At 40.0% G+C, this 14,513-nt stretch overlaps 3 protein-coding genes across 4 annotated transcripts in view; 2 read left to right on the forward strand and 1 right to left on the reverse strand.

The window, feature by feature from the left end:
- The window catches only part of vegfba (vascular endothelial growth factor Ba), an 11,765-nt gene extending 9,390 nt beyond the window's left edge, over positions 1-2,375 (forward strand). The window contains exons 7-8 of the mRNA XM_008326884.3: positions 105-323; positions 978-2,375. Coding sequence (XP_008325106.1) covers positions 105-323; positions 978-999 — 241 coding nt within the window. The 3' untranslated portion in view covers positions 1,000-2,375. The remainder of the gene's footprint in view (positions 1-104; positions 324-977) is intronic.
- Positions 2,376-7,643: 5,268 nt separating this feature from the next.
- Positions 7,644-13,570, forward strand: stx5a (syntaxin 5A). Of its 2 annotated transcripts, XM_008326882.3 has the most exons (12): positions 7,644-7,801; positions 8,211-8,438; positions 8,737-8,807; positions 9,040-9,095; positions 9,193-9,263; positions 9,354-9,470; positions 9,828-9,884; positions 9,966-10,047; positions 11,079-11,165; positions 11,323-11,426; positions 11,521-11,642; positions 11,848-13,570. In XM_008326882.3, exons 2-12 carry the CDS (start codon positions 8,376-8,378, stop codon positions 12,005-12,007), a joined length of 990 nt encoding a protein of 329 aa, XP_008325104.1. In that variant the 5' UTR covers positions 7,644-7,801; positions 8,211-8,375; the 3' UTR covers positions 12,008-13,570. The 2 variants fall into 2 exon arrangements, with proteins under 2 accessions (XP_008325104.1, XP_008325105.1); XM_008326883.3 differs by lacking the exon at positions 11,079-11,165.
- LOC103390836 (protein RD3) overlaps positions 13,258-14,513 on the reverse strand; it is a 4,008-nt gene continuing 2,752 nt past the window's right edge. The window contains exon 3 of the mRNA XM_008326880.3: positions 13,258-14,417. Within this exon, the coding sequence (XP_008325102.1) occupies positions 14,051-14,417 (367 nt within the window). The 3' untranslated portion in view covers positions 13,258-14,050. The remainder of the gene's footprint in view (positions 14,418-14,513) is intronic.

Genomic DNA, 14,513 nt, shown 5'->3' on the forward strand with positions numbered 1-14,513 from the left:
TATATATATATATAATGCATAATATCATAACTTGTTTAATTGCTTTGTAAAAAAGAAATGTTGATGTTATTAAATTCTGTTCTCTCACTGTTTTTTTCCTTCAGGACTTATGTTCCTACCACTCCTCCTCCTCCAACACCCCCTCCTCTATCTTCTTCTCCCACCCTCTCTTCCTCCCTGCCCATTCCATCACCGAGGCCGTCTTGCAGCCCGTGTAAAGGGAGGAAGTGGGCATTGGATGTAACGTCGTGTCGGTGCCGCTGCATAGTCAGTCCTGAAAGCTGTAACAAGAAAGGCAGGATGCTCAACTCACATCGCTGCAGGTTAGGACGTCTACAAAACAGAGAACTGTTTGGACAAGAGTTTTTTTAAACACGAATCGACAGTTGCATGTCCTTCAGCGTGAGATTAAACCACTTTTTTCTCATTTGTATATGTCTAACTGGAGACAGGTCAGAGGGAAAAGATTGATTTAAAAAAGTGTCGTTACGGGGTTCAGAGGTTTTACACAAGCATTAGACACGGACTGCCGCCTTCATTGAAAACATGGCTGCCAACAGAGACATAGAAAGTGTGAAAGCACCATCAGAGAATATTTTGGCACATTATTTTACTCTTTGAAGTATTTTTTCTGGCAAAGAATTAAAGCTGGTTTGTACACAATACCTTGAAGCCCAGAGAGAAAATCAGTGAGTTTTTTTTAAGCTTACAAGAAAACAGTGGCTGATGGAACGCTGCCTTATTCCAGATGTCGGTTCCATTCCTTCTTGGTATCCATGTGGGACGATTCAATCCATGTATGGTCAACTAGGAAAGACTGACTTTTTTATTATTGGCTTAAGTAGAGTATATAATCTCCAGTACAGATTTTGTTGAATAATTTAATTTAGTGGTTTTCTTTGTATGTCTGTCTTCTTGCTGGCTATTTCACCTATTTGTGTTTATTTTTTTTTATTTATTTTTTTTGGATGTTCTAGGTGTGAGGCCATGAGGACTTGACGCATCCGTCCACCGTCTACTCAGCTCTTGTCCTCACCTTATCCTGCTGATTTATTGCCCTCTCTCAGCATTTCTACCACGGAGCACACAGACACCTGGACGTCCAGTATAACTCACTGAAGGAAGTATTAGCAGGAGCGCTCATTATAACCTGTAGTAGAGCTCCAGTACAGCAACATGTGCAGCATTACAGCCTCCGTACACTGTAGATCCACCGCGTGTCTGTCTGTGTGCAGTCAAACATCAACCCACCGGCAGTAAAGCTTCCATTCATCCTCTTGTGCACGTAGAGCTCATGCTGCGAGTGGTACCAGATAATACAACTTTTAAATGTGTGGAAATAACACACGTTAAAGAAAGACTGGTCTTCCTGTGGTTTGGACGTTGGAGCAAGAGAAGAAATGAACAGTTGTGGAGACAATTTGAAAAAATAAAAATCCTACAAGAAATAGAATATTGGTGGACACATACCAAGCACATGCCAGGAGAACACAATGCATGCACATGCACTGGCACCCCAGTGTGCATGGGCCTATGGCTGAGCTGAATGCTGGGATGGCGTGACGCTGTCTGTCTGTGTGGTCCCAGTCTGAAAGACCCAGATGGACTATCCCTGCAGCCGCTCTCTCTCTCTCTCTCTCTCTCTCCCTCTCTCTCTCTCTCTCATTCAATCCTATGACCACAGGCTGGCTCTCCAAGCCACTTTCTGGCATTTGTTTAAATTTGGGCCTTTTGTTTCCATCTTTTTCTCGGCACCTCAACTGAAAGCGAGCGCTTTGCCTCCCCTTGCCTCCCTTTTGGGCAGTGAGGAGAATGACAATAATAAGGACCTGGCGGCTCTCCACTACTTCACACTCAAACATTTACGCTTATAATACTACAGGAACAGAGACAACAGTGCAAACGCAGTAATGCTACGGCCGCTGCACAAATGTATGTAGAACCATGAACACACTGTGTGAAGTGGGTGCAGGTAGCCATTGGCTTTCCTTAATGTCACATTAGTGTGCAAATAGCTGTCAATCATTTATTTGCCCTTTAAACGCAGACTTGTTCCTGCTGTTGAGTTATATTCTGGTGTTTTACTCTTTTATTATAATCCTGTAAAGTTGATTTAAAAAGATATTTTATACTGCAGAATGTGTTCTTTGTTTTGTTTTTTTTTTGTTTTTTTTGTTCATCCCTAATCCATCTGCATAAAGAGTCGCACTGGGTGGCCTGCTATGAACAGGCTCACAATTTAAACAGAGTCTGCTCACGACCGGGAGATTATATACATTATAATGTGTATTTCAAACAATCAGTGAGGCAGCCATGTCTGCAGCTCCCAGCACTGGGAAAAGACAGCATGTGTGTTGTTGTTATGTTCAAACCAGGATGGACGGTTTGGAACATGAACTTGTTTATATTCTGACTGAATCTCATGCCTTCACTCTGCGATGATGCGGCTGCTGGGTGGGAACAGGGATTTGAAGTGCGATGGATTCAGAAAGGACAAGGTCTTGACCAGGCTGTCGGTCAGCGGGACAAGCTGGAAGCCAAAGCTGCGCTGCCAGTGACGTGGATCAATTTCTGACATGCATTCAGTGCCTGTGTTAATTTTTACCAGTCACGTCTGAGCCCCAGGAGAGACTTTAACACTCGGAGACTCATGTCCTTAACTCTCCCCCCGGATTCATGTTGAAGAATAGTCTCCCAGAAACAGTCTGAATGATTTGTGTGTCTGGCATGGAGCAAAAGAAATGAGTTTCCGAGGCCTGCATTGATAAGCTCTGTATTTATACTGTCCTGTTTTCAAAGCCCAAGTTCATTGTTGTGTTCGTTATTACTGTCAATCAGTGCTTCAATCACTACCTCTATATCACAACATGTTAATGACCAAGTATTAGAGCGTTGTTGTTATTTTGTCGGTGTTATGTCAGACCTCTTTCTAGATTACCATGTTCTTAATTACACTTAGCAATAAGTATAGCTGACGTGTGGTGATAATCCCCGGTTTAGAGACGCAACCTTAACACGTCTTTGTAAATGAAACGGTTCAAATAAACGAGGAGCACTGACCTGATGCTTAGACTGTAGACCAGCCACTGTGTGAAGATGTGGGACAGAAGGTTGTTTCCCAAAGCCTTTGTAGCTGCAGCGCCTTGAGCAGTAACGCTGGATCCAGAATGGGATGTTTATTTTTTGGATGTTCATTATTACATTTAAATCTGGCCTTTAAGACTGGCAGAGGCGAGGAGGACACACAACAGCAGCGCTGTGATAGTGGAATTTCACACCTGATCTTGAGATGATCTCAGCAGCCACAGGTTGGGGACCCCTGACCTGGACCAACCAAACGTTGATAGGCTCATTACCTATTCTCATTTAGTTTCTAAGTTCAGTCCTCTGATACTTCCTTTGGACTTGTGATTGATATCAGGGTAAAGTGACACATGTTCCAACCTCAACATTCACCTCAATTCATTCATCTTCTACCCCTTAATCCCTTTCAGGGTCACATGGGGGCTGGGGTAAATCCTAGCAGTCAATGGGTGATGGTTGGGTTATACCCCGGGCAGTTTGCCAGTCCATAGATGGTGAATTTGTAGTGTCAATTAACCTAATCCCCAATCTGCATGTTATTGGGGTAAGGAGAGGAAACAGATATACATTCAGAGAAAGACTGAAAGAGAGACCTGATTATCATTAGACTATAAGACAAAGCATCGACCACTGCTGTGTGGCCCTAAGCCTCAACCTTCCTAAAAATAAATGCAGTTCATTTTGTGAATAAGCAAACAGATGCTTTGGGAAACTGTATGCTCCATTATCGTTAGCTCCTGTGTTTGAATTTTAGAAAACACCATTACATTAGGTCGCTGCGGCAAAACAACAACAACAACAACTAAGATTGGATGTGTCTTTATTCTGCATCCACTCTCTTTCAGATATAGAGCCTGGACATATTAATATCCCAGTCATGTGTCCTGATCCTGTGTCAGTGTTGAACATCAGTGAGCTTTGTATCTGCATCGTCTCCGTTGTGCTGTCCTGGCCTCCAGTGTCTTAGAAGCCTTTAGATGATGATGTAACATTTATACTCTAATACTCAGTGATGTCTTTGTGTATGACGTACCACATATGTTAGATATGTATTTGTAACTTCATGTCATCCGTACTTTGTAACAAATCATTTCACCACAAAGTACACAGTACTACTGTAGCCTGTGTATAAAAGTCAGACACACACTCTTTATTTGCTGCTACACCATTTGTGCCCTTTAATGACGTCTTTGTAAAAATAATGCAGTTTTTATGTCGTATTAGTATCAAAGCCAATTAGTAGAATCAGCGTCCACGTGAAAGTGTATTGATCAATGTATTAAAAACTATACCAGTGATGTTACACATGTTATTAAAGGAAATGTCCTATTTTTCATATAAACCTGTCTCTCTGTCTCCCTGATGCTGTTTGTCCGTCCCTGTCTCTCCCCCCACCTTTGTTTTATCTCTCTCATTTGACGTTAATGAAAGGCAAACAGGCATTTCTGATTACAGTGCCACCCTGTTGTGACGTGCTGTTATGAGACATAATATTGTTGCCGCTCCTCCTCACATCTGTGCTGCTGAGTCAGGCCACGGTCAAGTGCAAAGATGCGATGTCACACAGTGTGCCAGGGAGAGATGCTAAATAAATATGTTCAACTACATTATTTTCATACAGTTATCTAAGAAACTAAAAACCACTTCCTATGTACGTAGTTACTTATAAAGGTAACTAAGTACTTATAAAAGTAACTAAGTTGTAAACAGGCTACAGTCAGCCTGAAGTGGAGGTTATTGCTGCTGATGTAGGAGACAGAGGAGGAAAAGGGAGGTATTTCCTTTATTTCAGAAAATATGTCAGCAGCCCTGAATCAAGAAGTTGCTTATTTGGCTGTCAACTAGAAGATCCTGGAGGAGTTGAAACTTGGACTTGTATGAATCACTGATTCTTTCTGACTGTGCCACAAGGCCATGAAAAACTAATTTGGAAAGAGAATTTGTGGTCCAAAAAACTCCGTACAAAGGCCACCATTATCACCAGGACAGGTCTGTGGATATGCCTGTTTGCATTCAGCGTAAATGGCTTTTATAGGCCATTCAGTCAAGTCTTATTAACTTGCATGAATAACGTTGCAGTTGAAGGTGTCGCTGCTAATTAAAGCTAGCTTTTATGTTTTAGTTTTATAGCTCTGTTTAATTATTTTAGTTAGATGTTAAAACCCCACTTAAATAATAAATAATCATATTATTTATCCGTGTTCTATTTTAGTTGTGTAAATCAAAATTTTTAAGACTTTTTAAGGTCTTTTTAGGACCATTTTAAACCAAATAAAGTCAATATGACAATATGATCCAAGAATGAAAGTCACTTTTGGCTGTCAGAGTAGAAGTCAAGAACAGAGAGGAGGAGAGAGGAGGAGAGGAGTTATTGCTTCTGCCAACCAGTCTGTCTGAAGGGGCATCCAGTACTAAATATAGCTGTAAGATTAGGGTGATGGAGGAAGAGAGGGAGAGGGAGAGGAGGAGAGGACACAATGACTTATGCATCGTGTTACAGAACACCTGATCAGAGGTTCTTTTCATTACATCCCTCCATTTCTCGTGTATATTCACCCATCAGCCGGCTCTTTTTCACTACTCAGCAGCCTCCCTCCATCTTTCTTCAACCCCTCACTTCATCATCCATCTCCCTCTGACTCACTCACTCTCTACACATGTGTCAGGACTTCCTGTATTTTTCCACCTTGCTTTCCCTGAGCACAGTCATGTTTTTCTAATAAGTGCAGCCATGGTTTCCTCCCTGCCTTTGTAGCAGCAGCTGTGTTGAAGCAGGTACTGTGCACTATCAGGCCTGAGAGTGTGTGTTGTTAGATGCTATCAGCATTAATGTGTGTGTGTGTGTGTGTGGGAGAGGAAAAGTGAGTGTTTTAAAACATCTCTTGTGAACACAGGGGACTTTTACGTTTCATTCTACAAAACAAACAGGCAGCGTTATCTCCAACAGAAACACAGATCAACAGACATCATCTGTCTCTGTCAACTGAAGGACAACAGCCTTGATTCAACATTTTTGCCTCTTTTACTTGGGTGGGAAAAACGGGTTAAAATTATAGAAAGTATAGTAGTATATAGTAACTACAGCGCCAAATCATGATTTATAGAAAACACTGTTGAAATAGGGATAATAATCACTAACTCAGAAAGAGAGAAAAAACATATTCTATTATTTTACTCATCAGCATCAAATAATGTGTGAAAGCATTATAACAGGTACGTAGTTCTGGGTAAGAGATAACATTCTGTGGATTGAAGTGGGGTAGAAGAGGTAAAGTGTAGTTTGGGGTGAGGGGTGGTGCAAGCCATAGGGGAGGTTGGAAGGCTGGGGGGTTTTGTGGTTGAGGGTCTAACAGCTCCATAGGTGAGGGCATACTTGTGGTCTGGCGTGTTAGGTCCTGTCAGGCGGAGGATGCAGGTACCAGCAGGAGTGTGAGGAGATCAGAGAGTTGGCTCAATCTTATCTCTCTCCCACCGTATCATAGTGTTCCAGCAGCTCGACTCACTGGAGGCAGCAGCCAATCACGTTCTCTCAGTCACTGTCTACTGTGCTGCTCCATCTCACCTGGAGAGTTGGACTTGTCATAGTTTGACACGACATTGCCGATGAAATGCTCTATTCATTTCGTTAAAAATAAGCAGACAGGAAAGTCTGAGATGACTCATTAGATTTAACGATGTATTCAAGATCATACAGGAGTTTGACAGGAGACGACATTAAACTTGTTTTTTTTTTTCAATCTGTACTTTTTATCTGTAAAAGTAGAGAACAAGGCCAGACTGCCAGGAAGAGATATTTTTCATAACGTGTTCGATCAAAACAAATATATGTTCTAGATAAATTAATCTGTTTCTACCTATTTGTACTTTAAATTAATATCCAATTCTACCATAACATCTGACCAACTGTCTCTCAATATTTACAACACCAGTAGATATCAAGTTTAGATATCCCTATCATTGTCTTTCATTTGCTTCCATCTGTAAAGATTGATGAAACTTGTAACAGATAGTGTGTAACCCACTGGGGCCTGATGGAGTCAGGGAGTAACTGTCCATTAAGAATAATGGGAGCCAACCAACTTTAAAAATGTAATCAGAAAAATCAGACTTTTTAGTGAAATTGAATTTGTTTATTTTATTCAAGAATATTTATTTCATGTATCCGTTTTCTGCACTTGTTCATTCCTTCTTCTGAAGTTTTTTTTTTTTTTTTAATTTGACAGTTTTGGACAATTTTTGAAAACAACAAACAGTGCAATAATTCAATCAACGTTACTTCCACCTGTTCTGTGAAGGGCACACAGAGGACCCCTGGTGGCGGACAATTGCAAATATAAAGCGCCTGTTGAAAACAAAATAGTCAAAAAATATTAAAATTATCAATAGCTATATCTAATTGAGCAATATTACCCGTTTCTGTATAACAATGTGATATATGCAATATGATACACGTAAATGTACTTATTATAAGTTGAATTCAAACCATGACGCCAGAATTTGAATCTGGGTTGTAATACCGAAAATAACCTGTGAGAGGCAGCAATTCGCCACAAGATCTACGCCCTTCAATACAGCCTAAAGAAAAAGAAGAATACGTCGAAAGTAGACGTGGCAATGACGTCAGTGCCGGAAATTACCCGGATCAGAACTTTAACTCCTACGTTGATTAGTTTTCTGCCATCAGGAGCTGGTGAAAGATGTTATAATGTCTAGTCAAGTAAGTTTACACTTATCGGTGTTGTTCTTTTTATCCAAGTAAATATCCCAGTAGGTTTTAAATTCGAGGTCTTCTATCCTAAAGCAGTTCAGACCGTACGGAAATTGCGTTTAGCTTCAAGGAGCTAACGGTTAGCTTGTGGTTATCCGGCGATCAGCTGCTCGGTGGTCATGGACGGCCTTCTCTCATAGCCGTTGCTCTCTGGTTAATCTTATTTATATAATGGCATACATATATATATAGCTCCTTCTCGGTGTTTCTTGTCGAGTGTTGTGATTTTTGGTCGCCTGTTGTCTGATGGTTTAAAGATTTTTGACAGTGTACGTGGGTGTCTGGCCGGCACCAGGGCACTTGACTTTTTCATTTAAATTGAGCAGTCGTAATATAACTAAATTAATTTTTTCCCCAGACATGTGTGTATATATGCCGATGAAGGATACCCCACCTTGGATGTAAGTTTAACATACCAGCGGGAAATCTACAGTATCGATACATCCGACAGACTAAAGGGGGACCCAGCGCTCCCCGGTTGTTTGTGTTGTTCTAGCGGGCCAAAGACTCTTCAATAGGCAGGATGACGTGCCGTGACCGGACCCATGAGTTTCAATCCGCCTGTAAATCTCTCCAGGGCAGACAGGTATGTTGATACATGACACGTATACGCAACAATATTAAAGAGATCATTTCTATTTTGACTTTGTCATCTTTATAGGTTCTTGTACTTTTGGTTTTGGTTTCTTTCTTTATGTTTATGTATCATTTAGAACACTTGCATACTAAATTGAACAAACACACTTGTCAACAAACTTGTTTTTCCTATATAGCAGTAAATGTCATCATTTAACACAAGGCAGCCCTTCATTTGATGAATTCAGACTAATTTTAATTTTAATTCTCTTCTAATTTAACCTTTCTTCTATGTTTTCCACTGTCAGAATGGAGTCCAGCCCAGTAAACCAGCCCTCAATGCTCTCAAGCAGCGCAGTGACTTCACAGTTATGGCTAAGTAAGTTCCTCTTCTGTTTTCCCACAGCACATTAGTATTTGCTGAACAAAATTCTTTCATTGTTGATTTTTGATGTTGCCAATATCTGTGCGTACACATTTTCAACCTTGAAATGCATTTTTTGCTTGTTTAGTGTACTGTAGTTACTTAAGCTATGTCACTAGAGGACACATTTTACACACTTTTGCTGTACACTTTACAGAAGGCTAAATGTTTCTGTGTTTCTTTGCAGGAGAATTGGGAAAGACCTAAGCAACACATTTGCCAAGCTGGAAAAGCTCACTATTTGTAAGTGCAGTGTAAACACACTTGATTAAGCACAAATTACATGAGTGTGATTTAATTTAAAGCCATGGTTCTGCATTTTCTCATGTTGGTACTTTAGTGGCAAAAAGAAAATCCCTTTTTGATGACAAGGCAGTGGAGATTGAGGAGCTAACTTATATCATAAAACAGGTGAGCATATCTTCACAATCTGTGCTATTGTTTTATTGACTCAATTTTCTCTGCCTGTAGTTTTCACATCTGTGTCATTCTTATTCCCAGGACATAAACAGTTTAAACAAACAGATAGCTCAACTGCAGGACCTGGTGAGGACCCGTGGAGCTCCTGGAGGCAGACACATCCAGACACACTCAAACACTATAGTAGTGTCTTTACAGGTATGCTCCAGCTGGACTTAATCATTGTTAATTGTTGGTTTGCAGACATGGTGTTGAAATAGCTTGGACTTCCATGGTATTCTTATTGAATAAAAGTATTACTAAGATATTCTAATTTAAACTATTTTATTTTTTACCATATTAATTTATAGAAAGAGCAAAAAGTAGTAGTATTAGTAGTAGTGTAGACTGTGGTCTAGCTTAGTGGCTAATACCAACTTCCCAAATTCTAAATAATTTCTAACCCTAATATTTGGTACAGGTTTGTTCACATACATGCTGTAAAGTTTGCTGTTTTAATAATGGAATTTGAAAAAAAAAATTGTTCACTCATTCTCACTCTGTTCTTGTCCACAGTCTAAACTGGCATCAATGTCCAATGACTTCAAGTCAGTTCTAGAAGTCAGAACAGAGGTAAGAACTCATCTATATACCAGTTTTGATTAAGGCTGTTTTTTTTTTTCTACCTGCTTCATTGTTTCTGTTTTCCCACAGAATCTGAAGCAGCAGCGCAGCAGGAGAGAGCAGTTCTCTCAGCCCCCTGTCGCAACCTCTCCTCTGATGGCCAACAACTTCAGTAAGTCTCCACACCCCTCTTAGCATCAGGCTTTTAGTTGCTCATTGAGCTGTTAATTGTTTTAAAAAGATTCTTGCATAAATCAATGGCAGCAAACAGGTAAACAGTGCATGCTATTGACGCTTCTTAAAGGGAGTGTTCACTCTATACTATCTGCAAATGTTTTCTTCATTTGGTTCTGATCAAAAGATGGAACATTATCCCGATCCCAGACTATTTTATCAAACCAGATTCAGTTATAAAGAAGTGATGTTAAGTTTCACCAAAAACAGAATCTGTGCTATTTTTTTTTATTTTTTTTGCATTTAAATTTGTCTTCACTGACATTACCAGCTCATCATTGGATCACATACAACAGTTAATTATTAGAGTGAACACACCTATATGCAGTCCTGGCTTTGGGGTGCTTTTATGGATATCTGGCTCCTGCTCAAACGAATGGTTAAACAGGCAAATAAGCAGAGACACACAGCACTACCACAGGGAGCTGGTTCACTTCCTGTGCAGACATTTACACTGTCAGTGACAATGTTCCTGTGCAGCCTTCAGTCTTTTCTGTTTGGATGAATTTCAAGCGCAGTGTCAATTGGTATTTAAATGAACAACAATTATATTCTTTAAAAAGAGCATAATGTTCATCACTATGGACGGTTGATATCAATTTTGTCCTGACCGACTCTGACATTAATCAGTACAATAAGAGTTCAACTCATACTGTGTTTAAAATAATTTAAATTACATAGAAGTCTTTAATATTGACTGTTTTTTCATATAAATATAATTAAAATGAATCTTTCACAACTTTCTTGTGCATTACAACCAATGTTTTTTATTCATTAAATACAGATATCAACTCCAGACACTCACAGCTTGAAATGAATTCAAAGATTTGCCCAGCTTAAACAGAAACCAAAACTGCCAGTGTAATTCAGTAAAACCGCTGTTGTGATAGGGAACTGCTCAGAGTCCTTGTGAATGATTATTACTGTATATTTGGTCTCATATAATGTAAAAATGAAAAAATATTTTAGGGAGCCGCAAAAAAGGGGCCCAGGAGCCGCATGCAGCTCGTGAGCCGCGCATTGACTACCAGGGCTATACCACCTCAGATTTAAAAGGTATTTCCCTGGAATCTTTGCCTCTCCCAGCGGGTTTAACTGTAGCTACTGTTAACTGCCCGCTGTTCTCAATGCTTTCCCCTCTACCTTTGAGCGTTTCCCTCTGATCGTGTTGAACATGTGTGTCTGTTTTCTCGTTCTGCTTGTGTCCTCTCAGAGAGTTCAGTGCTGATGCAGGATGAGTCCAGGAGTCTCGGGGACGTGGCCATCGACATGGACTCTCAGACCAACCCCCTGCAGCTGCAGCTCATCGATGAGCAGGTAGAGTTCAGTCTTGGATGAAACACAAACCACTTTGTTAATTTCGACAATGTCACCTTTCAGTAAATGCTGCTGTGATGTAACATCATTGCAGGACTCGTACATCCAGAGCCGTGCAGACACCATGCAGAACATAGAGAGTACCATTGTGGAACTGGGTTCTATATTCCAGCAGTTAGCACACATGGTTAAAGAGCAGGAAGAGACGATTCAAAGGTAGGTTTGAAAAGAATTAAAAAATAAAGATGGCATAAAGTGTCATCAAAGCAACTGAAATTTAAGGAAATGTTAATGTATACTTTTCATATTGATTATTATATATATATATATATATATATATGAATGACATCATCTCTGTTTATCTCCCCTGTTATCTTTGTATTAAATATTGAAATAATTTCTGGCCTTGTTTCCCTCACAGGATTGATGCAAACGTGGAGGACACTCAGTTGAACGTGGAGGCTGCCCACTCAGAGATCCTCAAGTATTTCCAGTCCGTCTCCTCCAACCGCTGGCTGATGATCAAGATATTTCTTGTCCTCATCGTATTCTTCATTGTCTTCGTCATCTTTTTCGCCTGAGGAAAGGAGAGCCATCCAAACAAAGCAGAACGGGATGAGGGAATGGGAATATTACAATTTACATTGGACTGAGACAATGTGTCCAAGCATTATATTTAAAGGACAGGCATTTCTGTCAAAGAGACGGTTAAATGGAAGCTCGGGAACCACTCGGATCTTTATTGACTTGTTGGGTTTTTATTAAGCCACAGACTCTTGGTCTTAATTGAATGAAGATGCACAGAAGAAAGAAGATGTTAAACTTCGTTCCAAGAAGAAAAACCAATTATATAGATTTCCAACTTTGTACAGAGAGAGCAGAAAACTGCTCTTTATTGACCAATTATTCATAAACATTTAATCAAAGTGTCTATAATTTAATGGTTTGGTTCTGCAAACTGGCTTTTTAATTCAGATTTTCTTTTTTCTTCCTTTTTGCCACGTGTGATTAGCATTATGGTTTAAACCAAGCCAAACAGGATGATATTTGTTTGCTTCTTAGTTCAACTGCTTTTTATCCAGTGTCCCATTTTCTCCCCGGCACATCTTCACTAAACGTGACTTAGTGATGATGTAAAATATTTGTTTTATTCTCTACATTTTTTCTGTTTGCCAAATACTAATGCTAAATGAATTAACACAGTACAAAAGGATTGGCTGTGATTCTGGTACTTTTTTCTTCATATAGTCTGGGTCGAGCTATGAAGCCTGGTGTTAATTCAGAACAGAGCTTTACCATTATGTTAAAACACACAAAGCTAACATCTAATATCTCTGGAGTCCAGCCATAAGGCAGGCAGGTTGAGCAAGTGCCACAGAAAGACGACCATTGGAAACAGGACCAGGACACCTAAGTTATCCATTCAGCTGACTCCCTTGAAGTTTCTCATGTGGGGTCACTATAAAAGCCATTTCCCTTTTTTTCTCATGTACAGGGAATAATTTAAGTAATCACATCTTTTTAAGGAGAGTGAACTTTATTTCTAGGTTTACTCCCTGTTTGTTCTTTTAGCCAAATGCCTTGACTTTGATCTGTAAAGTGCAAATAGTAATAATGACAAGGCAGTGCATAGTTATGATACTGTAAGTGGTGTAGGCATTTATTGTAGAGATGTATTCACAATATAATTGGATTGTTAGCAGTGATTATAATTGAGCACATGGAGGCAGAATGGCAGTTAACAGGGCGATGTTGCAGTTTATATTTCAGCACCACCTCAGTGTGGACAGGGTTCTTAAAATCCTTAAATGTGACTCAGTTCTAGTGCTGCTGAAATGCAATGAAACTGCATTCTGTGGCATCAAAAAGCTGTCCGACAGAGATGTTCACATAGTAATAACAGTAATGAAAGCTTGTCCTCCACACACCTGTGTTACAATTACAACTGTAAAAGTGCTGGAAACTGTGAACTGACCTTCAAAGCGCTGGATTCTGATGGAGAAAAAAAGTATATGAAACCTGTAAAAAGACTAAATATTTATTTTTGCTGCTGTTCATTTTTTTTTATGTTACAGACCCCAGAAAGAATCATATATATAAACATTTTCACTGTCAAACTACAATAAACAACGGGATTTCCTTTACATTTAATTTGTTTTTTGTTATTTAACATATTTAAACATCGACCTCCAAAAAGTTCAATAATTTATAATTACCCAAAGCCCACCAAATGATGTGTTTTTTTTTATCCCACCCTAACTTCAGAACAAAAAATATAAGTTAAAGAAACCACAGAGCCCATAAACCAAGCCCAATTGTCTAACAGTTGGCCCATGAACCACAGGCTGGAGATAGTTTTAGCTCAGTTTCCTCTTATTTGTCCCATGAGACGTGGTTGTTTATGAGCAGTGAAGCATATAAAGGGCAACCATTTGTCAAACTTTACCATAAACCTAGTTAAGACGGAGATTTAGCTAATTCAAGAAAAAGAAGTTAGAATTTAAAAATCAGTAGCAGTTGTGGTGGAAGGTGACCTCTTGACCTCTGTCTCATTTTAAATTCAGCCATTTCTGTGTAATTTAATTCTTATTTACACCTGCCCTCTGGATTATCTCATATTCCTCTCATCCTGGAGCACTTTGCTCCAGTGGGGTAATCTCAGGCATACTTCTGCTCCTTCCCCTCCTCACCCTGGCCTTGATGGCCTCTTCCTCTTCTTTCCTCTCCTCACCCTCCTCCTCCTGATACCAGTCCACCTGCTGCTGCAGATTTCCCCTGGAGCCTTTAACACCACTGCTCTTGAAGAAGTAACCGGTGGGAAACTTAACAAAAGAGAGGCTCTTGCTTCTCTGCTGCTTGTGTAACTCAGCGTCCTGTGTCTGATCACAGATGCTATCGCTCTTCTCGTCCACACAGTTACTCAGCACGGAGCGGAACAGCCGTACTACCTCATGAACCTCAGGCTCCATCTGTGATACCAGCCTCCTGAACCTGCATGTGAACATTAACAAAACGCCATTTTAAATCAGTTAATGCAACCACCCCCCCCCCCCCCCCCCCACCCCACAACACCCCCCCATCGCACTA

The sequence above is a fragment of the Cynoglossus semilaevis genome, chromosome 15 (genome assembly GCF_000523025.1).
Source record: "Cynoglossus semilaevis isolate Cse_v1.0 chromosome 15, Cse_v1.0, whole genome shotgun sequence".
NCBI classification, from domain to species: domain Eukaryota; kingdom Metazoa; phylum Chordata; class Actinopteri; order Pleuronectiformes; family Cynoglossidae; genus Cynoglossus; species Cynoglossus semilaevis.